Genomic DNA, 25,782 nt, shown 5'->3' on the forward strand with positions numbered 1-25,782 from the left:
AAAGTTGCTAAGTTAAAAGTCCTCATCACAAGAAAAAAAGTTATAGCTATGTATGGTAATGGATGTTTACTAAACTCATTTCAAAATATATACAAATACTGACCATGGTTGTACACCTGAAACTAATATAATGTTGTATGCCAATTTATACCTTAATTAAAAAAAAAAAAAAAAAAGAAGCCAAGACACAAGACAGAAGAAAGATCACAAAGGGCACTGAACACATCCTGAAGAGTTTAGGTTACCAAGAAAGCTAGGCTTTTATGCTGGGAGTCCAACAGAAATGGGTTTACATATTGTAAAGATGGGTTTACACATTGTAAAGATCACTCTGCTGGTAATATGGAGAACTGAAAGGGGTGCAGAGGGAGGAATGCCCTGAAGGAAATGACTGCAATAATCCAGGCAAGCAATGATGAGGGCCTAGACTCAGGTGCTACTATGAGGTTAGAGCAATGGTTCTCAAATGGCATTTTTGGATTTCAAAACTGGGAAAGCACTGCTGGAATCTAGTAGGTAGAAGCCAGAGATGCTGCTAACCATCCTACAGTGTTCAGAACCCTCCCCACCCCCAATGAAGAATAGTCTACCCGGGAAATGTCACTAGTGCCGCAACTGAGAAACCCTGGGACAGGAAGAGATTCAAGAGCTATTGAGGAGCTTTACAAGATACAATTTGTAGACTAGCCGGGTACAGATAAGTGTGAAAAGGGGTAAAGGAGTTCTGGTTTTCTGATTGTGGGAATCTCAGATGATGGGACAGAAAAGGCATGGGGGAAGCATGGGCATCATTTTCTTGACACACACAGATTTAGAAGTATTTGTGGTGCATCCAATTTGGACACAGTGGTTTGGAGCATAAGAGAGAGATTTGGACTAGATTCAGACTGGGAATTCAAAGAATAAGAGAGGCAATGGGATTAGGTAGGAGTAATCCCTGATTCGAAGTAAGGAGTGATATATGGCATAAAAGGTGAAAAACAATAGATAGATACCTGGCATAAAAGGTGAAAAACAATAGATAGATACCTGGAGCATACTGATATTTAGGGAAAAACTGACTCTGAGATAAGAATTTTATTTGCAAAATATTAACCTTCCAAATAACTGTATTTAAGGACAGTGTTTCTCCATCCCAGTTCTCAAAATCCTTTGAGAAACTCTCTGGTAAGAAAGAGTGGAAGCTCTTCTAACTGATCTCCCATTAAAAACCATCATGCCCCATTATCTCTGATGCTCACAACAGGTCACAGGCCTTCCCAGCACATCTACTCTTAACTAAGGGCCAATTTTATTTATTCCAGGCAGTTATAATTTATTGTTATTATAAACAAAATATTAATGAACCAATAAAATAAATGTTCAAAAAGAAAAGTTGTTCTTATGAAAGTTAAGTTGAATGCTTTGGAAATACACAAAACCTTACTATAACTCAGTAACTGGGATCAAAAATTTTAATCACATAAATACACAGATTAATGCTAAGTATAAACTTACCCAGCAAAAGCCTACAGAGATAGCTGTTTACACATTCCAGGAGTTGGATCTAGGCTGTAAGAATGACTCTCCAGTACCTTTCTTCTACTTAACCCCTAACTTAACCAAGATGCAGTTTTTTCTACTATAAAATAGCAATAATGCCATTTCAACATAGGACTGTTTTGAGATTAAACAAGGTATTTAAAGTGTCTAACATAATGCCTAATCCACAGTGAACAAATACCCAGTAGGTAATGTCTTCTTTCAATTATTCCTTGGGAAAGAGTTTTCTTTTAAAGAAGACCCAAGGTTTAAGATACTTGTTTCATTTTTATGATTACACTAGAAGCCCAGTGCATGAAATTCATGCTCAGGTAGGGTCCCTAGCGGCTGCTGGCCAGGGCCTCCCTTGGGGCCTCCTTTCCCCAGCTGCTGGCCGGGGCCTTCCTTGGGTACGCGCCGCCCCCTGGTGGTCAGCACATGTTATAGCGAGTGATCGAACTCCTGAGGGGACACTTTGCATATTAGGTGCTCTCTCTCTCTCTCTCTCTCTCTCTCTCTCTCTCTATATATATATATATATATATATATGTTGTACAGCTATTTGCTCTCAGTAGGAGATGTGCAGGAGGCAACTGGTCAATGATTCTCTCTCATCACTGACGTTTCTATCTTTCCCTCCCCCTCTCTGAAATCAATAATATATGTGTGTGTATATATATATATATATATATATATATATATATATATATATATATATCTGAAGGCTAAGGACTCAAACAATGTATATATGACTTTTAAGTAGTATATTAACCTCTTAACACACAAAAAGAAAATTATATTTACCTTGATAATACCATTATTCTCCCTTTATTTTAAAGAAAAAGGATTAAAAAAGAGGATAACACTGGCAGTTTTCCTTATAATCTGGATGGAAGGGATCACGTCATACTTATTACTTTTTAAAAAATGTATATTTTTAAGGGAGAAGGATAGAGAGATAGAAACATCAACGATGAAAGAGAATCATCAATAATGAGAGAATCAACCACTGAGCCATGCCAGCAGGGCCATACTCATCATTTGATTTTCAGTACTTTCCATCAGAAGGCAGTAAGTTTTCTGCATATGTGAAATTATATTTCTATTCTTTTTTAACCTCATGATATTCATAAAAGTTATGCTTACTCTTTTCCCAGTACGTATATGCACTGGGAGGACGTTTCCATAGGAGAGGCAAATGCTTTCCCTCAAATCTATACTAATAAAAGGGTAATATGCTAATTAGACCAGGTCAACCGGCCATCTTCAGGATGTCCGACTTCCTTCTGGACAAAGCCATGATGGTGGGGGCCGAGGCAGAGGCAGTGGGATCGGGCCTAAACCGGCGGTCGGACATCTCCCAAAGGGTCCCTGATTGGAGAGGGTGCAGGCTGGGCTGAGAGATCCCCCTCCCCCCGTGCATGAATTTCCGTGTACTGGGCCACTAGTGTTTCATAATAGAAAAAACAGGACTGTTGTCTCCATAAAGTGGAAGATGGGAAAGATGAGGTAATGATTACCATCAAGTTAATAATCAGTGCTCTGAAATTATGAATGCTGAGACTGACCTAGTGTAAATATACAACTTGAGGGCTCCAACTACTTATGAGGAATTATCTAGGACTGGAGGAACTGCACCATCAAGTAGGATGCAGTCTAAAGGGAAATGCAGAGGTTTTAAATTGAATACAGCATAATTATAACTTTTGTGACTATTTGGTACCATGAAGTTACCAAATATAGGATAGTTATAGCTATTAGATTAATGCATAAGATCCTAATAAATACTGAGGAACTTACCTAGATTTATCCAAATTCCACCTGGCTTGAGTATTTTCCATATTGTGTCAATATAATCAATTACATTGTGAGCTGTGTCTATGAAGAAACAGGTAGCAATACAGTCCCAGGCATCTATTCAAGGAAAATCAAATTACTACAGTTGTAATGTTATTTTTAAATTTTTTTGTTATTTTAACTTTTAATTAATTCCATAAATGTACCAGGTACCTCTTACAGAATATTAATATTTCATTTAACTGCAGGGATATAGAAGCTAAACTCTTCCAATTAATTACTAATGTTGTGAGGCCACAACATTAGTAACAAAGAAACAGAATTTCCGGAAGATGAGGCCCAGAAATCAGGATTTTAAAAAGATTCCCAGGTGATTCTAATGTGCAGCCAAGGTTGAGAACCACTGCTATATATCTTTACCAAATGATATGTTTTGTCTATAATTTATTTAACTGCTTTCATTTAAAATCATTGAAGACAAAATAATAGTCATTTGAATTCTAAATTGATTTCTTTCAACCAGTGTTAATTACCAATTCTGAAAGGTTTCAGAAAGCCTGTATGCATACACTTACTTTTTAAGTTCTGCTCTTAGAAAGACCTTCCCTGACAACTATATAAAACAGCAGGCCCTCCCCAGACCCTCATCATCCTCTTTCCTGCCATAGTTTCCTTCCTCATAATATTAATTTGTTATTGCCTCTCTCTCCCTTTAAGAATATATAAGTTCCCATGTACAGGGACTTTGTTTTGCTCACTGCTCTCTTTCCAGTGCCTAGAACACACCTGCCACTTAGCAAGTTCAACAGATATTTGTTACATGAATGACTTGCTGACCCCTCAGCATTTCATTCTTCTTTCTTTCACTGTCAACTCCCCTCCTCTCTCCCCTCCTTACCTATCCCTTTCTCTAATGCCTAGCACAAATTTCTTTCAAACTTCATAGCCTGATTGTAAAGGTCCTGCACAGTCTGGAACCAACCTTCTTCTCTACCCATATTTCCATTAATCTCCAAATAGACCTCCCTTTCCCTCCCAGCAGGCTGTTTACCATCCTCAATTACCTTATTCATTCGTATCTATGTACTTCTACCTCCTGAATGCCATTCCTCCTTATCCTTCAAGTCACAGCCTCTCCACAGAGAACTCCCTTCTCACACTAACCTACTTCCATTACTCATTTGAACTTTGTTTACATGTTGGCTTCTATTAATAGACCCAATAGATTATGAATTTCTTAATTGTGGGATCTTATACTTTTTTATATTTCCCATCATTGCCTTATACATGCATGACCTTCAAATTATTTTAAATTGTCAATGAAGTATACTTTATATTCTGCCATCAAAATGGATGACCAGAACTTTAGCTTAGTATAAAATTAGATCATTAAATTTAGAATAATGGATAGACCTTTAAAATGCTTGCTTTAAACTTACTGCATTCTGAGTATATCTCCTGAAAATCTCCTGCTGTCATAGAAAAATTAGAACCAGGAGGAAGACTGTGGGGGTCAACATCAGGGAAAAAGATGGGTCGAATCTGATCAGCTGACCTCCGGTTATTGCTAAACTGATGGATCCAGGGATAAAGCTTATATTTATTAATTTCAGAACATCTGCAAAATATGAACATACAATTCAGTGTAAACTAAATATTTTACCAAGAAAATCTACTTTAAACACTAAAGTATATTGTTTGATTAAAAGTTTACTTATTTAATTACTACTTTAAAAGTATTACTACTATACCCCATCCAATTATCTGGAAATGCACATACACATGCAGATGAGTAACCAATCATGAATGAAGACAGAAAAAAATTAAATTCTGAGATATGAATGTGTTGTTCATTCCAAGTTTTACAAATATATTTCCAAACTTCAAAATCAAGTAAAAACCAGTCCAATGTTATGGGTTTTGTTTGATACCTATTTAAATTATTTTGTACAACCTTCTTCCTTTTACCTTCTTATTATCCCCCAACTCATACTGCCACCAAAATAACATATTATTTAAACAGGCAGCTATTTATTTTTTTCTCTAACACACCTTTTCTGGCTTTAAAAATAACAACTTTTTTCCACTGCTTACTAAGAGGCCACAGAAGTTCTGAAAGATTTTTCCATCTCAGTCACGTGAGCTTACTTGGCCATTTAATAAGAAACTTAAGGACAAAAGATATGATCACTATACTGCACTCTTACTATACTGAAGAAACAAAAGGGTGAAGAAGTTTAAGGAACAATGAGAAAATACCCCTTCCTGGATCATACTTAGTCCTGAAATTCACACAGAAATAATTTCATTTTCATGGAATGCCAAGTCACTTTCTAAAGTCACTAACCCATCTTGATCAAACGTCTGTTAACTAGACAACTGATTAAAGTGACAATTGTATAACCAATTTAATATAAGAAATATTTATGGTATATATCATAATTAAACACTATGTACTTATCTTCAATTTCAGAATTGTTCAAAAATAGGTAAGTCAATCTGATTCTGAGATATTACTATTTCTAACAAAAAGTAAATTAAATACCTGTTGAGTACAAAGTTGGAAGAAAAGAGCATAAAAAAACTCCATTCATTTCCTTGACAAGCATAACCTAGCATAGCTATTTCCCAGGCCAGTCTTCCTAGTCCAGCACCAGGTACCAGAATATTTACTTTAGAAGGATCCCTGAAATGAAATAAGGCAATTATGTCCAACCCCTTAAAGAAAAGAAAAAGAAAAAAAAGACAAAGATCCATATTAACAACTAAAATCTTTGATATGAAGACCCCCATATCCCTAGTAGCTGTCACCTGAACAACTATTAAAATTATCCCAAAGGGATCCCAATACATACAAAGAGGTGAACAAAATAATTTTATCATGAGACAGTAAACAAAACATAATTTCATTTCTAAATTCTGTAATACAATGGTTTATGTAATTAAATAGATTAAGTATAACTTTTAATATGTCAGGTATATCTTTTTTATTTTTTATTATTAATGTGTTTTTTTGCCCACTCTCAACCAAGGATATTTTTTCCATTAATTTTTAGAGAGTGGAAGAGAGGGAGAATGAGAAACATCCTTTTGAGACACATTGATTGGCTGCCTCCCACACGCATCCCAGGCCAGGAATGGAACCTTGAAGGTGGGGGGGGGGGGATAGTTTTATGGGAAAAATGGGGAGCTACCTTCTAATTGAGCATATATAATAGCAAATAATATCACACCAAACCAGAAGAACACAACCACACTGCTCTCCACTTATTTGCATCACTCTACCACAAATATCCTTTGTTATAAAATCCACCATTCCACTTTCAAACTGCTAAAAATTTGCCTTAGTAAAGCAAGAACCTTTCTCAGGACTCCTGGCAAGTAAATGTAACCTTAAGGAAACTAAAATGGTATTCTTACTGAAAACCAAAGAAAAATGTGTATAATCAGCTATCATGGCAGTTAAAAGTGAACTTATCTTTTGTCTGTATTCCCCAAACTTAGTATATACTAGTAAATCAAATTCAATTTCCAAATCTAGCCCCATGGTCCAAACAGTAGCAGGGCTAATAGTAGCCCCATATGATAACCTTTGCATTTCCCACTTTGAAATAAAAACAAACAGAACTAAAGAACTTTTGAAAATTCAGTCTACAAATACAATAGCGTGGGAATTTGCCCAGGGGCATTCAGTCTTAAATATTTACACATGGAACATGTATTTGTATAAAAACCTTAACAAAGTTTAATTTGTTTCACTGTTGAATTTTATATATACGATATGGCATAAACCAAAATTTGTTAAAAATGACTTTTGACAAATAAGCTTATTATGATTAGTAAGACATCCTTTAATCCTTGATATAGACAAACTAATTCCAAGGTGTTACGTAACAGTTTTCACTAAAATAAAATAGAATGCTTTCTTCTCATTCTAGATTATACATGTGCGTGAACACTTAAATTTGTTTTTGTTTTATGCTTTTTAAAAATTGATTTCAGAGAGAGGGAGGGGGAGAGATAGAAACATCAATGAGAAACACTAACGGGCTGCCTCCTGCAAGCCCCCTACTGGGGATGGAGCCTCTAACTTGGATATATGCCCTGACTGTCAATGGACCTATGATCTCCTGGTTCATGGGTCAACACTGAACCACTGAGCAACACTGGCCAGGCACCACTTAAATTTTTAATGAGGGCATCTCCTCAATCCTACTTATATTGGTTACCTAACAAAAATACACAAAATTTTATTAGAATGTGAAAAGCTCCTAGATGTAGAACTCTGTGCTAAGCTTTATATAAAGGACCTTCCACCATGGAACCCCACCCTGGCCTCTCCTCCCATTTTCCACTCCCTACCACCCACACAAACCCTTACTCTCCACACTTACTTTCTTTTTAGTTCCCATCTGCCCAATCAAAACACCCCGGGTGGCTGTTTTCAGATAAGAATTTTTTTAAAAACCAAAGTAATGAAAGTAAAAGGATTTGGAAGTAAACTGAGTACTTAAATCTTTATAAAAATAATCACTAATAATTTCTGAATGGCTAATGATCTGCATAAAACATCACCATGCAGAACACAGATGAGTCTCAATGTCATTCTGGGTGAAAAAGCCAATTTCAAAAGGTGACAAATACATTGTATGGCTCCATTTAATATGATATTCTCAAGAAGACAAACTATGTGACTGATAAGCAGTTACCACAGGTTAAAGGTGGGGAGAGTGTGTCACTATAAAGGGAAACATGAGGGGTTTTCTTAATTGATTTTTTTTTTGAGAGAGAGAGGAAGGGAGAAAGATAAACATCGATGAGAAAAACATCATGAAACATCATTGATCAGCTGTCTCCTGCATGCTCCTCAATGAGAATCGAGCCCACAATTTGGGCATGTGCCCCGACTGGGAATTAAACCAGTGACATCTTGGTTCATGGGTCGACCTTCAACCACTGAGCTACACTAGCTGGGCAACATGAGAATTTTTTTGAAGGGTAATAATGGAACTGTTTTGTACCCTGTTGGTAGTGGTAGTTAACCAAATCTACAAGTGCTAAATTTCATAGCACCAAGAAAAGTACTTTTTATTGTGTTAATTAAAAATAGCATGTGGCTCAGTGGTTGGGTGTCATTCCAAGCACCAAAAGGTTACCCGTTTGATCCTGGTCAGGGCACATGTCCAGGTTGCAGGTTCATCCCCAGAAGGGAGTGTAGTGTACAGGAGGCAGCTAATCAAAGTTCCGTTCTTACATCAGTGTTTCTCTTTCCCTCTCCCTTCCTCTCTCTCTAAAAATCAATTTAAATATCTTAGGGAAAAAAATGCAGAAATTAGAAACCCTGCTAACCTTAAGGAAAGTTTTTGTTAATAATGATACCAACAATTGTTTTAACTGAAGGAAAGTTAACTATGGCTGCTATTGTGAAATTTGCCCTAACTAATCAGGGCCATAGAACTCTCTACCCCCACCTTGAGGCAGAATGTTGCTGTATAAAACTGCTATTAAAAGGCTGTCAAAGCCATGGAATGCAGAATCTAGCAAGGCCCTATCTTAAGCCTTAATAGAGATTATAGATCTACCAATTACCTGTATTATATCAAAAAAGGGTTTATTTCTGTAGGCATATAAAAAGGATATACATTAAAACAAATCATTGAAAAATGATTAAGAATCAAGCAATGAATGGGGGAGATGGAGAGAATATCCCCTCGTTCTTTGTTCTTAGCTAGATTGTTTTTCATTGGGTGCTTATAAAAGGGCTATTAACAGCATAATGAAACATCCTTCCAATTATAATGCATATGAAACTAAGGCATTCTAAAAAGCAGTTTCTGCTATGGATCCTTATGAAGTCTAGGACATTTCTATGGAGGTATTTCTGTGGAGAATAAGAGAAATATAAATCTAAGTATAGACCTTTATGGTGAGCTGACTTGAAACAGTATATTTAGTATAAATGTAACACCCCTGGATAATCCTATATAATAAAAAGCAAATATGCAAACTGTCCCCTCAGCCAGGAGTTTGACCAGGGGTTCAACCAGGGGGCGGGGCCAGCCAGCCAACCGCCCACGGCCCCTCCCCCAGCTGGCGCCGCCTATGACCGTCTCCCCCGCCCCCCCCCATTGGGATGGGCCGGCCAGACCCCACCCATGCACGAATTTGTGCACTGGGCCTCTAGTAGTGGGATAACAGTGTATTCCAGACAAGCAAGAATGGAGAAGGGTGCATTTGTAAGGACAGAACAGAGCCTTGCGTGTCTGAACAGGCTGTGGATCACATATGCATCACCCTTTGTGCTTCAACTATTGTACCAGCAGTAAATGTTCTTGCGAGAGAGTTCCTTTATTGGGCACAGAATGATTTTTTGCATTGCAGCTGCTGAATAGCAAATTCTAACACACAAAATACTTCCTCTTGTGTCAGCATGACACATAGCTGACCCCTGGTGGTAGCAGGCACTACCTTCAAGCACCAAAAGGGTTAAGTTCTGTTTGAATCACAATTCACTCATGGTCCAACATAGTAAAATCCACTAATCACGTGTAGCTGGCTAGTGAACACTTAAAATGTGGCTATTTCTGAGATGTGCTGCAAGTATAAAATAATGCCAGATTTCACACTTAGTTTTAAAAAGGAATGTAAACTGTCTCAATAATCTTGCATACTCATTATAACTTGAAATATTTTCATATAGATGTACTGGGTTATGAAGTATATTATTAACTTCACCTGTTTTTATTTACCTTTATATGTAGCTTCTAGAAATCTTAAAATAACACATGTGGCTTGCATTATATTTCTGTTAACCCAGTTGGTCCATACAGCAAAATCACAAAAACCCAATTCTGAGCAAAAAACAATTGTGAAATGACATCATAAACCATTATATGAACTTTTAAAACATATAGAGCAATACAATGTTTGTATTGTTTAGGGCAGTAATTTTCAACTGGTGTGCTACAAGAATTTTAAAACATTCAAAACCTATTTAGGCAGGGACACTGACCTTTTTTTTCCTTAGATTGTCAAATATAAAAATGACAACAGCCAACACAATAGGTGTCTGCTGTGAATGAATCAAAATTATATCTTTTTTTGTCAGATCAACAAAAAATATGTATTTTGGCGTGCTGCAGAATTTTAGTAATTGTTTATGTGTGTCATGAGATGAAAGGTTGAAAAATCACTGGTTTAGAGGTATATGAGCATCTAGTTAATATAAGAAGGTATGATTAGAGTAACAAATTAATGTTATCTCTGGAGAGAATGTGCTCTTATATATGATTTGAGGGCAGTTTCAACTGCATATGTAATGTTTCTTTTAAAAAATACAAAATTTTTTGAAGTTAATATATCAAAATGTCAAGGTTTAACAGAGCTAGGTGTTGAAATATTTTTTATTCAAAGGAGAAAATGAGTCAGAAACCAGATTAATATCTAGCCCCTTCAAAAATATGGTCCCAATTTACCTCTTACTCCCAAAAAATTCCACCTAGCAACCAAACAACTTCTCACCAACTGCATAAGACACTTTCTCACCTTAATATTTAGAGCACCTACACACCCATAAAAACTCAGTTTAAATTATCACCTTTATCTATGAAGTCTTTTCTAAATATCCCAGGCAAAGCTGGAACTAATTTCTCGATGCTTTCACTACTTCATTCATACCTCTGTTATAGTTCATATTTCAAGTTCTTCATTTTGCTTCTTTCATTTAATACAGGGGTCAGTCACTATGACCCACAGGCCAGTCATGCCCTTTCATTATGTATTGTGTATGGCTGCATTCCCAAGACAACAGAGCTGAGTAGTCCCCGTACATCACATTGCCTGCAAAGGTTAAAATATTTACTAGCTGGCCCTTTGTTTCATCTTTTATTATTGTAACATTAAAACTAATGTCCTCGACATAAATAATTTTCCACATGCACAAGTATATCTGTAGCAAGCTTCTCCAAATTTGAATCACAGGAGTCAAGATATGCATGTGATTTTTCTTGATTATCAAGTTGCCTCCATAAAATTTTACTTATTCCATCAGCAACATGTTTCCTCACACTGTCAGAAATAGTTATGTAACTTCTAAATCTTTGCAGTGAAATCAATGAAAAATGGCATCCTAGTGTGATTTTTACATTTGCATTTTCTTATGAGATTGAGCATCTTGTATTTCTTTCCTGTGAATTGTCTCCTTACACTATTTTTCTATATTAGTCTTGAATTGTTATTACTGTAGATTTGTAAGCACATGAATTCTTTTTTAAAAAAAACCTTTATTGTTGGAAGTACCACAGATATTCCCTCCCACCCCCTTGGCCTCTTCCAGCCTGAATTGTATGAGCTTGAAATCTCAGATTTCTATGTCTTTGGACTAAGAGGGCTTTCAGGATGAGATAAATCTATTTTCAGTCTCTATGCTACTCTTATATTTTGGCAGTTAACATTTCCTCCATTTTCTCTTTTAAAATGCTTTCTTTCACCTAAAAGAATCCTTTCATAAATTATACCTTATATTCCTTATTTTAATCTAAGTGGAAAATGTTCCTTTAAAAAAAATTTTTTTTAATTTTTTTATTGATCTCAGAGAGGAAAGGAGAGGGAGAGATAGAAACATCAATGATGAGAAAGAATCACTGATTGGCTGCTTCCTGCACATTCCCCATGGGGGATCTAGCCTGCAACCCAGGCATATGCCCTGAGTGGGAATCGAACCGTGACCTCCTGGTTCATAGGTTCACACTCAACCACTGAGCACACCAGCCAGGCTGGAAAAAGTTTCTTTAAAGCTCAGCATATTTTTTCCAAACACCTAACTATATAAAATAAATTCAATATAGTCAATAGTATGCAGGTATCTTCCTAGAGTGTTAGACATATATTGAAAGGTAAAGACCTATCAGAGTTTCCTTCCACAAACAAAATATCACTTCAAATTCTTCTAAAATAGAATGAGTTAATGAAATCAAGATGCTCTATTTTCAGGATTTTCATCCAGCAGTTTTTAGGATATACAAGAGTATATGAGTCTAAATGGTTGTGATTTGCCATTTCAATTAGGACTCAAATTTAGGAATCTTTCCTCAGCAACTATAAACTTTATAGCACTCAAATTTTAACCGAATAATTACTGAAGAGTTTTGTATTCAGCACAATAAAAATAGCATTTCCTTATACAACAAACAGATCAACCTGTGACTTCAAAGCTGCTTGTGCTTGCAGACCCAGGCATTTAAAAATTCTAAACAGGAATGAATTAGACAAACTGATAAGACAAATGTGTTTCCATAGAAAAAAATATTTTAATGATACAAATATTTGTTCATTCTATACATATTTAAATAAATTATCTTTAATAAACAGCTGAATTAGAAAGGCCTTTATTGAAATTTCAAAAAGAAGAGAACACAATCGAAAGGCTAGCTGACATAAATTTGGGTCGATCCAGCCAAGTGTAAAGACCTTGAATACTTGCTGTAACACAAACAGGATCCTGGAAATTTCTCTGAGACCCAAACTTGACCAGCATTTATCTAATCAACCTGGATTTTGAAGGGCTATAATTATGCCTCTTTTCTGGGATTTTGGGTTTACTTTTTATGGAAGAGTTATGACTCTAATATGGATATGGACTTTACTGTGCTTTATTAGCTTGATTTTTTTAAGGGTTTTTGATAGCTCATCTTATCTACTATGAGGAAACCAATTTAAATTAAACATGCAAAACAAATGATACAGGAAGAACTGTGTAATTTTTCCAATAGTTTGAAGAATAGCAAAAGAGTTTGATAGATATTTTGGCACCCTTCATTTTAAAATTTAGAAATTCCTGTCCACTTTTATAATATTTATTACTTCCAAGAAAGGGAAATGAGTGGCTAGTTAACAGTTATGGAAAAGAGGCTTTCTATCCTTTGAAACCTTTAAAATTTTGAACCCTGTGAAACGTTTTACCTATTCAAAGAATGTTTAACCTACATTTCAGAAACAAAGATATTTTGGATTTTGAGAAATATGTGGCCTTTATGTTTACAGAAGCTATTAAGCTATTGTCTATTATAGTGCAGAGCACTGAATATACACATTGAGAGCACCAACTAGAAACTTTTAAGAATATAATGCCCTTCTGAAGCAACAATGTTTATAAAAGCTCATAAAACTTAAAATATTAAAAAAACTGAGCCCTGCTTGGTGTGGCTCAGTTGGGTGTTATCTTGTGCACCAAATGGTTGCTGGTTTGATTCTAGGTTAGGGCAGCCAACTGATGTTTCATTCTCACATCGATCTTTCTCTCTCTCTCTAAATATCAATAAAAATTTTTAAAAACTGCAACGTAAGCTAATGTAAGAAATTAGATAATTCTAATAGTTGTAGAATAAGTCATGTAGGACCATTTTTATAATGACCATTTGTTAAAAATAACAAAATAACCTGTACCATTTATTAAAGTAAACAGAGGTAGCCTTTAGAAACTGTAATTTTTAGCTGTTTATTCCAACTTAAGCCATGAGTCTTTGAAACAAGTCATATGAGGAAGATTTCATATCTTATAAAGAATAATTAGAAGCAGACCTCAGTGTTGCCCAACATTCCATGGGTAAATAGGCAAAGATCCCTCCCAACAAAGAAAAGTTCTAAACCAGGTGGTCTCACTGGTGAATTCTACTAAACATTTAAAAAATAATAAACACCAATTCTTCTCAGACTCTCCCCAAAATACTGAAGGGCAGGGAACACTTCCTAATTCATTCTGTGAGGCCCAGCATTATTCCCATACCAAAGTCAGATAAAGGCATCACAAGAAAAAAATTCACAAAAGAAAAAACCCATCAATATCACTTATACATATAGATGTAAAAATATTCAAAAAAATTTAGCAAATAGAATCCAAGAATATATAAAAAGAATTATTCACCATGACCAAATGGGATTTATCTCAGTAATACAAGGGTGTTTCATCATAAGGAAAAGTCAATCAATGTAATATAGCACATTAATAGAAGAAAAAAATCCACAATAATTTCATTTGACAAAGAAAAGGCATTGACAAAATGCAGCACCTTTCATGACATAAACCCTCAAGACGTAGGAATACGGGATAACTCAATATGATCAAGAGCATTTATGAAAACTCACAGCTAACATCACACTCAACGGTGAAAGACTAAAGCTTTCCCTCGATCAAGAACAAAATAAGGAGCCCCCTTCACCTCTATTCAAGAATAGAGGCAAAAGCCATTCTTCTAATGGAAAAGGAAGAAGTTAAAAACTATCTCTATTCACAGATGACATATCCTATATGTAGAAAATCACAAAGAATCCACAAGAAAGCTACTAGAGCTAATAACTAAAATTGCAGGGTTCAGCACAAAAATCAGTTGGGTTTCTGTACATCAGCTATTGTAAATGGAACAAAGAACTCAATATTTAGAAATAATTTAACCAAGGAGGTGAAAGACTGAAAATTATAAAACATTGCTGCATGATATTAAAGAACATCTAAATAATGAAAAGATGTCTTATATTCATGGATAAAAAGCTTTAACATTGTTAAGCTATTTTACTATCCAAAATAGTCTACATAACCCCTAACAAAATTCCAACAGCTTTTTCCACAGAAATGGAAAAGCTTATTCTAAAAATCATATGGAATTGCAAGGGGCCCCAAGTTGCCAAATCAAACTTGAAAAAGAATAAATTGAAGGACTCATTTCCTGACTTCAAAACTTACAAAACTAAAGAAATTAAAATAGTATGGTACTGGCATAAGGGCATATAGACAAATGGAATAGAGAGCCGGGAAATAAACCCTTGCATATACAGTCAATTGATTTTCAACAACAGTGCCAAGACACTTAAATGGGAAAAGGACAGTCTTTTTAACAAAGGGTGCTGGGAAACTGGATAGCCTCATTCATTCATTATTAATCCTTACCCAAGGATATTTTTTTCCACTGATTTTTAGAGAGTGGAAGGGAGGGAGAAAAACATTGATGTGAGAGAGATACATCAATTGCTTGCCTCTTGGACATGCCCCAACTGGGGGCCAGGGATGGAACCTGCAACCCAGGTATATGCCCTTGACCAGGAATCTAACCCAAGACCTTTGGTGCGCAGGCTAACAATCAAACCACTAAGCCACACTGACCAGGGCTAAATAGTCACATTTAAAAGAATGAAGTTAAAAAAATAAACAATAAAAATAAATAAATAAATAAACCTCAACAACAACAAAAGTATGAAGTTAGACCTTACCTTATACCATACACAAAAATTAACTCAAAATGAATCAAAGACCTAAACTTAAGAACTATAACTCTTATGAGAAAATATTTGGGGAAATCTTCATAACATTGGATTTGGCAATGAATTAGATGTGATATGAAAGGCAACAAAAGAAAAAAATATATAAACTGGACTTAACAAAATTTTTAAATTTTGCACATCAAGGTACATTATCAAAAAAGTGAAAAAACCTACAGCATGGGAGAAGATATTTACATATAATTTATCTAACAAGGAATTATTACATGTCAAAAAAAGGGTCAAAGACCACTAAATCTCATCTATGATAACTAATCTTCAATCCAGACACAATCTATATATATAAAAGGCTAATATGCAAAGTGTCCCCTTGGGAGTTCGACTGAGAGTTCAATCGCTCGCTATGACGTGTGCTGACCACCAGGGGGTGGTGTGGAACGAAGAAAGGCCCCAGCCAGCAGCCGGGGAAGGAAGGCCCTGGCTGGCAGCTGGAAGGCCCTGATCGACCCTGATCACCGGCCAGGCCTAGGGACCCTACCCATGCATGAATTTTGTGCACTGAGCCTCTAGTTTCTCTATATAAAAGCCTAAGCAACTGAATGACCGAACGACCAAGGTTGACCGGTCGCTATGATGAGCACTGACCACCAGGGGACAGACGCTCAGCACACAGGATTGGGCTCCCTCCTGTCTGGATCAGGCCTGTGGGGATCAGGCCAAAACCAGCTCTCCGACATCCCCCAAGGGGTCCCAGATTGTGAGAGGGTGCAGGCGAGGCCGAGGGACCTCACCGGTACAAGAATCTGTACATCAGGCCTCTAGTAAAGAATATAAAAAGCTTGAAGAAGAGAGTGTTACGTAAAAAACTAGAGGCCCGGTGCATGAAAATTCATGCACTGGAGGGGGTGTTCCTCAGCCCGGCCTTACCCCTCTCGCAGTCCGGGAGCCCGCAGGGGCGGGAGGCGACCCGGCGGTCAGGGGAAGGCGACACTCCCATCACACCTCTGCTGCTGCCACTGCTGGCAGCGCAAGCCTTGGCCCGCCCTGGTTACCTGAGCCTCGGGCAGCCCTGGGCAGCTTGGCAGCTGCCATACAAGGCTTACCTGCGCCTCAGGCTGGCCCTGGGTGGCTGGGGGGCTGAGGGGACTGGGGGACTCCAGAGGCAGGTGTGTGGAGCGGGCCAGCCTTGCTGCGCACCTGCCACCCCGGTGGGGCTGTGGGGACTGGGCACTACCATCTTGTGGCTGTGGGTGCTGCCATCTTTGAGGGTGTGACAGTCAATTAGCATATTCCCTCCTTATTGGCTGTGGGTGCAGCCATCCTTTGCGATGGTGTGAGGGTCAATTAGCATATTCCCTCTTTATTACATAGGATTAGGAACCCCAAAATACTGTGTGCTCACTAATAAAACTTGAATACAAATGCATTAACAAGTCCGTGGATACTAAAAATGTAAATAAAAGCTTGCCAAATGAGTACTATATATGTCATGCAGTTCCAGTAATTGAAGTATTTAAAATACTAGTATACCCAGCCCTAGCTGGTTTGGCTCAGTGGATAGAGCGACAGCCTGTGGACTGAAGGGTCCCGGGTTCGATTCCAGTCAAGGGCACATGCTCGGGTTGTGAGCTCGATCCCCAGTAGGGGGCATGCAGGAGGCAACTGATCAATGATTCTCTCTCATTATTGATGTTTCTATCTCTCTCCCCTTTCCTCTCTGAAATCAATAAAAATATATTTTTAAAAAGTCTATCCAGTTTTGAAACCTATGAATAAACTTTCTAGTAAAACATATCACTGAAATCTTCCTAAATGATATCTACAGGGCACAACCAAAAAAGAGCAATGAATTATTACTTATATTACTCCTGAATCTTATATATTAGATATTTGGAAACATAGAAATAAGCAATGGTCTTTTTTTGTTGTTTTTACATCTAATAACATAATAATAAATTCAATTATGCTTCCAACATTACTCACTTACTGAGCTATTTCTGGGTCTCCCACCCAGAACACTTTACATCTGATGAAGAAATATATATAGAATTGAAAATCAGTAGAGTGTCATAACTGTTATCAACAATGGAATAAAAATAATGAAAGTTTTAAGTGATATAGGAATCACAAGTATAAAATAAATCTATAATCACTTCAACTGTCTGTTCAAAAGGTAATTATAGCACAGAATATAAAAAAACTAGAGGCCCAGGGCATGGATTCATGCACCAGTGGGGTTCCTCGGCCTGACCGGCAATCGGGACCGTGGGAGGTTGGCTGTGGGAGCACACTGACCACCAGGGGGCAGCTTCTACGTTGAGCGTCTGCCCCCTGGTGGTCAGTGCATGTCACAGCAACCAGTTGACTGGTCATTCGGTTGACCGGTCGTAATGGTAGCTTAGGCTTTTATATATATAGACTAGAGGCCCGGTGCACAAAAATTTGTGCACTCGGGGGGGAAGGGGGGGTCCCTCAGCCCGGCCTGTGCCCTCTCGCAGTCTGGGACCCCTCGGGAGATAACGACCTGCTGGCTTAGGCCTGCTCCTGGGTGGCAGAGGGCAGGCCCAATCCCTAGGTGCAGCCCCTGGTCAGGCTCAGAGCAGGGCTGATTGGGTAGTTGGGGCGCCGCCCCCTGTCATGCACAGAGCAGGGCGGATTGGGAGGTTGCGATGCCACCCTCAGTCATGCTCAGGGTAGGGCTGATTGGGGGGTTGGGGCACCGCCCCTGTCACACTCAAGGCAGGGTCAATGGGGAGGTTGCAGTGCCACCCCCTGTGATGCACAGAGCAGGGCCAATCAGGGGGTTGGGGCGCTGCCCCCTGTCACTCCAGAGCAGGGCCAATCAGGGGGTTGGGGCACTGCCCCCCCCGTCACGCACAGAGCAGGGCCCATCAGGGGGTTGGGGAGCTCCCCCCTCTCACGCACAGAGCAGGGCCCATCAGGGGGTTGGGGAGCTCCCCCCTGTCACGCACAGAGTAGGGCCGATAGGGGAGTTAGGGCACCGCCCCCTGTCACACACAGAGCAGGGCGGATCAGGGGGTTGGGGCGCTGCACCCTGTCACACTCAGGGCAGGGCCGATGGGGAGGTTATGGCTCTACCCCATCACACACAGAGCAAGGCCCGTGGAGGGGGGGGGGGATTGGGGTGCCACCTCCTGTCACACACAGAGCAGGGCCGATCAGGGGATTGGGGAGCTCCCCCCTATCAGGCACAGAGCAGGGCCGATCAGGGGGTTGGGGTGCCACCCCCTGTCACACACAGAGCAGGGTGGATAGGGAGGTTGTGGCCCCGCCCCCTGTCACACACAGAGCCGCAGGGCGATCAGGAGATTTGGGCGCTGCCCCCTGTCACGCTGATCTGGTGCCAGGAGGCCTCGCTGCTCCGCTGATCCCGGTACTGGGAGGCATATTACCCTTTTACTATATAGGATAGAGGCCTGGTGCACGGGTGGGGGCTGGCTGGTTTGCCCTGAAGGGTGTCCTGGATCAGGGTGGGGGTCCCCACTGGGGTGCCTGGCCAGCCTGGATGAGGGGATGATGGCTGTTTGCAGCTGGTCACACACCCTTCAGGGTGGGGATCCCCACTGGGGTGCCTGGCCAGTCTGGGTGAGGGGCTGAGGGCTGCTTTCAGGCTGACTGAAGCTCCCAACCTGTCCTTTTTTTCTTTTTTTTTTCCTTCTGGGCCAGCTTTAGCTCTGGCTCTAGCTCTGAGGCTTCTGCTGCTGGTTTGTTTGCAGTTCTATAATCGAAACAATGTATAACTTCAGCTCTGAGATCCCAGCCGGCTATATTTGTTAGAATGTTTCAAACTGCCAGCTCAGAGGCCGGCAAGTCAGGCGGGGAACGTTGGAGTCTGCAGTCACGGGAGCAAGCAAGCCTCACGTTCGCTTCCAGCTGCCTGGCTGCCGGCCGCCATCTTGGCTGACAGTTAATTTGCATAAGGATACGCTGATTAGCCAATGGGAAGGGTAGCGGTCGTACGCCAATTACCATTTTTCTCTTTTATTAGTGTAGATTACTAATGATAAGCAGAATACAGTGGGTGATTTTTATGATACTTAATCAGCTAAACACAATCTACATAGCATACAGACATACAGGTATTCAAACAGGTAGATTAGCAGCCATTACACAGATGAAAACTTAGAAACTCTCATTTATAGAAAGCAGCAATATTGTTACTGTCATATTTCTAGATGCAAGGTTTATGGACAAAATTTTATTTATTTTTTTTAAAATGTAAAACTTTATTCAAATGTTGGAGTGGCACCTTTAACCTACATTCCCAGCAAGCACCCTAGCTTATATTTTTCCTTCTTCACTAACTTCCTGTTATCTTGGTAAGTCTCTTCTATGGACAAAATTTTAAGTGATGAAAGCAGCTAATACATGTAAGAATATTAAATATTAAAAAACATTTGAGATTCACCCAGCCCCCCACACTTGTGGTCTGCCAGAAAAAGGGGAATGCCTGCCCTAACTGGTTTGGCTCAATGGATAGAGCGTCGGCCTGTGGACTGAAAGGTCCCAGGTTCGATTCCGGTCAAGGGCATGTATCTTGGTTGCAAACACATCCCCAATAGGAGGTGTGCAGGAGGCAGCTGATCGATGTTTCTCTCCCATCGATGTTTCTAACTGTCTATCCCTCTCCCTTCCTCTCTGTCAAAAATCAATAAAATATATTTTTTTTAAAAGGGGGGGGAATGCCTTTTTTTCTGTTTGTCAATATTATTTACTTCAGTTTCTACTGTTCCTTTACATACAGTGTCTGCCATTCAATAAAAAATTATGAAACATGCAAAGAAGCAAAAAATGTAACTCATTGTTGTGAGAAGAAGCTTCAACAGAGCTGACCCACAAATAGCACATATGTTAGGATTATCAGACAGGGATTTTAAAATAACCATTAAAACTGTTAAAGAATCAAGTGGAAAAAGCAGATCACATGTACAAATAGGAAATTTCAGCACAGAGAAAATACACACACATGACAAAATATATCAGTGGTTCTCCCAACCTTTTTTTGGCTATGCCCCACCTAAGTATCTCTAAAATCCTAATGCTCCCCGCTGTGACATACAATTCTTATTAAAAAAGTGAACTCCTATTCACATGGAGGAAGCCTAAAAGGCCATTAAGTTGGTCTAAACAAGCTTCCAAAGAACATGGCATCCATGAAAGAGAAAAATAAAAGAATGAAAGGATAGTTGAAGTACTAGTACTGAGGAAGAAAGCACTAAGAAATTGTTTTAAAACAAAAATAATATGAAGTGATATGAAAAAATAGCAAAGTTTCAAAACATAATAGAGAACTGAATGCATAAATAGGTCATGACATATATTTATATACTGTCTATGAGGCCCCTAGAACCATAAGAAATGCAAAAAATTCACTGTTAATAACTCATTCTCGAATTGGCCCCCTTAAAAATCAAATTGCCCCCCGTGGGATGTGTGCCCCACGTTGGGAACCACCAAAATATATGTATATACTGAAGTGCTAGAATGTTTTTTTTTAATGTATCAGAAATAAGTCTTTCAGTGAGGTTTATCAACAGACTGGCATAATAAAGAATCAGTCAAGTTCAAGTAAGGTCAATATAAATTATAGAAAGTAATATACAAAAAGAGTTAGGGGGCAGTATGGAAAAAGGGCCATACCAAACCTGACAATGTCACAGTTTAATATATGTTTAATGTAACTGGAGTCCCAGAAGAGAAAGAAATAGAGAAAAGGGGAGGAGAAATACATGAAGAGACAAGAGCAAAGAATGTTTGATTTGGTGATATATATCCAAACCTCCAGAAGCAAAGCAAACCCCAAGCAGGATAAACATAAAGAAACCCACATCTGGCCCTAACCAGTTTGGCTCAGTAGATAGAGCGTCGGCCTGCGGACTCAAGGGTCCCAGGTTCGATTCCGGTCAAGGGCATGTACCTCGGTTGTGGGCACATACCCAGTGGGGAGTGTGCAGGAGGCAGCTGATCGATGTTTCTCTCTCATCGATGCTTCTAACTCTCTCTCCCTCTCCCTTCCTCTCTGTAAAAAAATCAATAAAATATATTAAAAAAAAAAAAAAGAAACCCACATCTAGGCACCTTATATTCAAACTGCTGACAAAGTTGGGGGTGGGGTGAAGGGATGGGGAATAACTGCTTAATGGGTACAGGATTTATTTGGGGTTGATGAAAATGTTTTAGAACTAGAGAGATGTGAAGGAGGCACATTGTGAATGTACTTAATGCCACTGAATTATTGAGTTTAAAACGGTTACTTCTGTTATATGCATCTCTCTTAATTTTTTTAAATGAGGAGAAAAAAGACATGAATATATAATTCTCAAAACAAAAAAAAGATACAAAATGGCCCTTACACATATCAAGATGATAACTTCACTCATAAGAGAAATACAAAATAGAATTATGCCAATATACAATTCCCCACCCATTAGACTGGCAAAAGTTTGAATACTAAAATGTTGAGAAACAGGCACTTCCATAAATTGCTAGTAGGAAGGCAAAACCCTTAAAGGGTACGTGGCAATAACTGTGGCAGACAGATACTAAAGTGGACCCCACTTCCTGGTGTTCACTCCTTTTTATAATCCCCTCCCTTTGAAAGTGTACAGGACATAGAATTGCTTCTAACCAACTTATATCACTCCTGTGATTTAAAAAAAAAATATTTTATTGATTTTTTACAGAGAGGAAGGGAGAGGGATAGACATTTAGAAACATCGATGAGAGAGAAACATTGATCAGCTGCCTCCTGCACACCTCCTACTGGGGATGTGCCCGCAACCCAGGTACATGCCCTTAGCTGGAATCGAACCTGGGACCCTTCAGTCCGCAGGCCGACGCTGTATCCACTGAGCCAAACCAGTTAGGGCAACTCCTGTGATTTTTTTATGTTACATTATGAAAGACTCCATTTAGAGCCTATCTGTTCTAGATTTTTCTTGCTAACTTGATAAAGTGGCCATTTGTGAAAAAGAACTGCGAGGCCTCTAGGAGCAGAGACAAATTTTTATTGTTTTCAAAGAGGACATGTATTCTAGATCTCATCATGAAGAAACATCAATGTCAAACAGGAAAATTCTATAAAATAATTTCCTCGTATTCTTCAAAAATGTCAATGTCATAAAGTCAGGCAAAAGGCCAAGGAACTGTTCCAGATTAAAGACTAGGACATTAGACAAGAGAAGGCAATGTGGCACTGAAGCAAGATGCTATCTATGCTATTGGTTTTGAAGTTGGAGGAAGGGAACCAAGGGAATAAAGGAAAGCAGCTCAGCCCAACTAAAACCTTGATTTTAGTCCAGAAAAACTGATGTGAGATTTCTGATCTCTAGAGCTCTAAGAGAATAAAATGTATGTTCTAGACAAACAAACAAACAAGCAAACAAAAGATTAAGACGTTATAATCAAATGTACTACAATATCCTAGATTGGATTCTAGACTGGACAGAAAAATGAATGTTATAAAGGACATTATCAGGATGATTTATGAAACTTGAATATAGGCTATAAATTAGAAAACAGTATTCATAGTTAATTTTCCTTAATGTGATAATTGCACTGTGTTTATGTTAAGAGAATATAAGAGAATATCATTGTCCTTAAGAACATACATATAAAGTAGGGAAGGTAGGAGGCAGGAAAGTAGAAAAAAGAAATAATAAAGCAAATGTAAAATGTTAAGAATTTATGAATATAGGTAGAGTATATGAGAGCTCTCTGTACAAATTCATACATCACATCTGTAATTCTAAAGTTATCCTATATAATAAAAGGGTAATATGCAAACTGACCGAACAGCAGAACGACTGGTCACTATTAACCACACTGATCACCAGGGGGCAGATGCTCAACGCAGGAGCTGCCCCCTGGTGGTCAATGCGCTCCCACATGGGGAGCACCGCTCAGCCACAAGCCGGGCTATGGCCGGCGAGCACAGGGGTGGTGGCGGGAGCCTCTCCTGTCTCTGCGGCAGCGCTAAGGATGCTAAGGATGTCCAACTGCAGCTTAGGCACGCTCCAACAGAGGGACCCCCCCCCCGCCCCCCCCCCCCCCGTGCATTGATGTCGTGCAAACTGGGCCTCTAGTTTCAAAATAAAAACTTTCTTTAAAAGAGAGAAAGAAGACACACACACACACACACACACACACACACACACACACTGAAATTTCTTAAAGATGTCATTCACTGAAGAAGGGAAGGAGATGAGGAAAAGGAACCTATATATGAAAAACTGAATTCCATCCAGTGGTTCTCCTTATATAATCTCTACATCAGGAGTTTCTAACCTGATATCCAGAGACCCAAGGGGTCTATGAAAAGAATTCACTGAATCTATGATGGGAATAGGAAAAAAAATTACGCTTTAATTTCATTAACCTTTAACTGATACTTTTCAATTATAAACGCAGGCAACAAATAGTAGTTTTGGGAGTACCTATACTGTTATCAACGATAGAAATCACATGTTTTCACTTCATATTAGTTACTGAAATTCTAAAACTAACATATGCACTGTTCAGTATTTTCAAAATACAGTAATTCTTACTGCTAGATTTTAATGCAATACAAGAGAAAGAGCAGCTTTTTAAGTTTTTGATAACTGTATTTCAAAATAACTGGTTTCTTGGGAATCCTATGTATTTTATCTTATACATTTATATATGTTATTCTCATAGGCTTCAGACTGTTCAAGGTTTCAACATAAAAAAGTAAAGAATCTGCTGTAAGGTATCAATCCCTCATTTGCTTACAAGGATGTCATAATGAGGAAAATTAAAACAGTTTGCAGCTTTTTGCTCTGCCATAAAGCAAATGATAAAGACAGCATTGATAATGAACATTCAATCTAACCCTCTCATTATTTAAATTCTAATTTCCAGTATGTGCTAAAGCAAAATTTTTTCACATTAACTGCAACCTCACATAAAGCATCCAAGAACAAATATACCACCACACACCCACACATGAAAAAAATACAGGCACAAGTAACTATAAAAATGAATCAAGACTGTGAAATGCCTCATAGAAAAACTCAGTGCTTACGTATCTTAAAGAAATTGGTTAAAAACAAGATACTATTTACCATCTCTCTTTTGGAAAATTTTTTAAAATTTCTTTAATGATTGGCTGGTAGCAGGCATCCCTTTCTGCTTTTCCACTTTCACACCAGTCTCTCACAAACTGTTTCAATGTGGATTTTAACTTATCCATGTCAAATGTAGATGCTGGCATAATCTTCCCATTCCCCTGTTTAAAAAAGAGAAATCAATTAGTTTCTGAGAAAAGTAATCAATCTTGAATATAGTTAAATAGACATGCTACTAAGAGACTATATAGATGGTTTAGTGGATAAATCACTGGCCTCTCACCTCAGCAGGGTTTGAGTGCAGCTTGAAATCCTAAATGAAAAGTTTGGTGGTCTCACTTCTACCCTCAATAGATTATGGTCCATTAATCATGAAACCACCATATAATTAAGCAGTCTTTACTCAGGAGAGGACAGCATTGCTATGGAGATCAAACATTCTCTAAGAAAGAAAAGAAAGTCCTTCCAGGTCATTGATGGGGCAGCATGGAGAGGCTCACAGTGGAGTGGCCCAACTGTATCTATCCTGTGGATAAAAAAGAGGACTTCAGTTTCTATTACTGCCAGTCCCTTGTGCTTTATAAGTGAAAATCATTTCTTAAAAGATGACTTGCCCTGGCCAGTATGGCTGTTAGCCAGAGCATCATCCTGTGCACCAAAGGGTCATGGGTTTGATTCCTGGTCAGGGCACATGCCCAGATTGTGCGTTCAATCCCTGGTTGGGGCACATGCAGGAAGCAGCTGATTGATGTTTCTCTCTCTCTCTCCCCACCTTCCCCTTTCTTTAGAAATAATGAAAATCATATCCTTGGGTGAGGGTTGAAAATAAAATAAAATAAACAAAAGATGACTATCAATAGATACAAGATACTGGGAACAATGAGTTTAGCAAGGGAAAGTAATTTTACATAACTACTAAAGTAGTTTATAAAAATTTAAGTCACTACTCTATATGCCAGAACACTGTGAAAGTGTATCAAAATGCCAAGAATTATCTTAGTATTTAAAGAAAAAAGTCAGTGAACAAATCCAGTTTTTGGCATACTGTTCTATTAAGCCTAATCAAATGACTGAATATACAAGTGGA

The 25,782-nt window shown here is 38.5% G+C and overlaps 1 protein-coding gene across 2 annotated transcripts in view; it reads right to left on the reverse strand.

Annotated features, from left to right (window-relative positions):
• CARNMT1 (carnosine N-methyltransferase 1) overlaps nucleotides 1-25,782 on the reverse strand; it is a 47,534-nt gene that overhangs the window by 12,613 nt on the left and 9,139 nt on the right. For both annotated transcript variants that reach the window (XM_014454116.2, XM_006086814.3), the window contains exons 3-6: nucleotides 24,693-24,856; nucleotides 5,864-6,004; nucleotides 4,758-4,936; nucleotides 3,322-3,435 (exon numbers count right to left, since the gene is read on the reverse strand). In XM_014454116.2, coding sequence (XP_014309602.1) covers nucleotides 3,322-3,435; nucleotides 4,758-4,936; nucleotides 5,864-6,004; nucleotides 24,693-24,856 — 598 coding nt within the window. The remainder of the gene's footprint in view (nucleotides 1-3,321; nucleotides 3,436-4,757; nucleotides 4,937-5,863; nucleotides 6,005-24,692; nucleotides 24,857-25,782) is intronic.

Source organism: Myotis lucifugus, unplaced genomic scaffold, assembly GCF_000147115.1.
Source record: "Myotis lucifugus unplaced genomic scaffold, Myoluc2.0 scaffold_31, whole genome shotgun sequence".
Classification (NCBI taxonomy): domain Eukaryota; kingdom Metazoa; phylum Chordata; class Mammalia; order Chiroptera; family Vespertilionidae; genus Myotis; species Myotis lucifugus.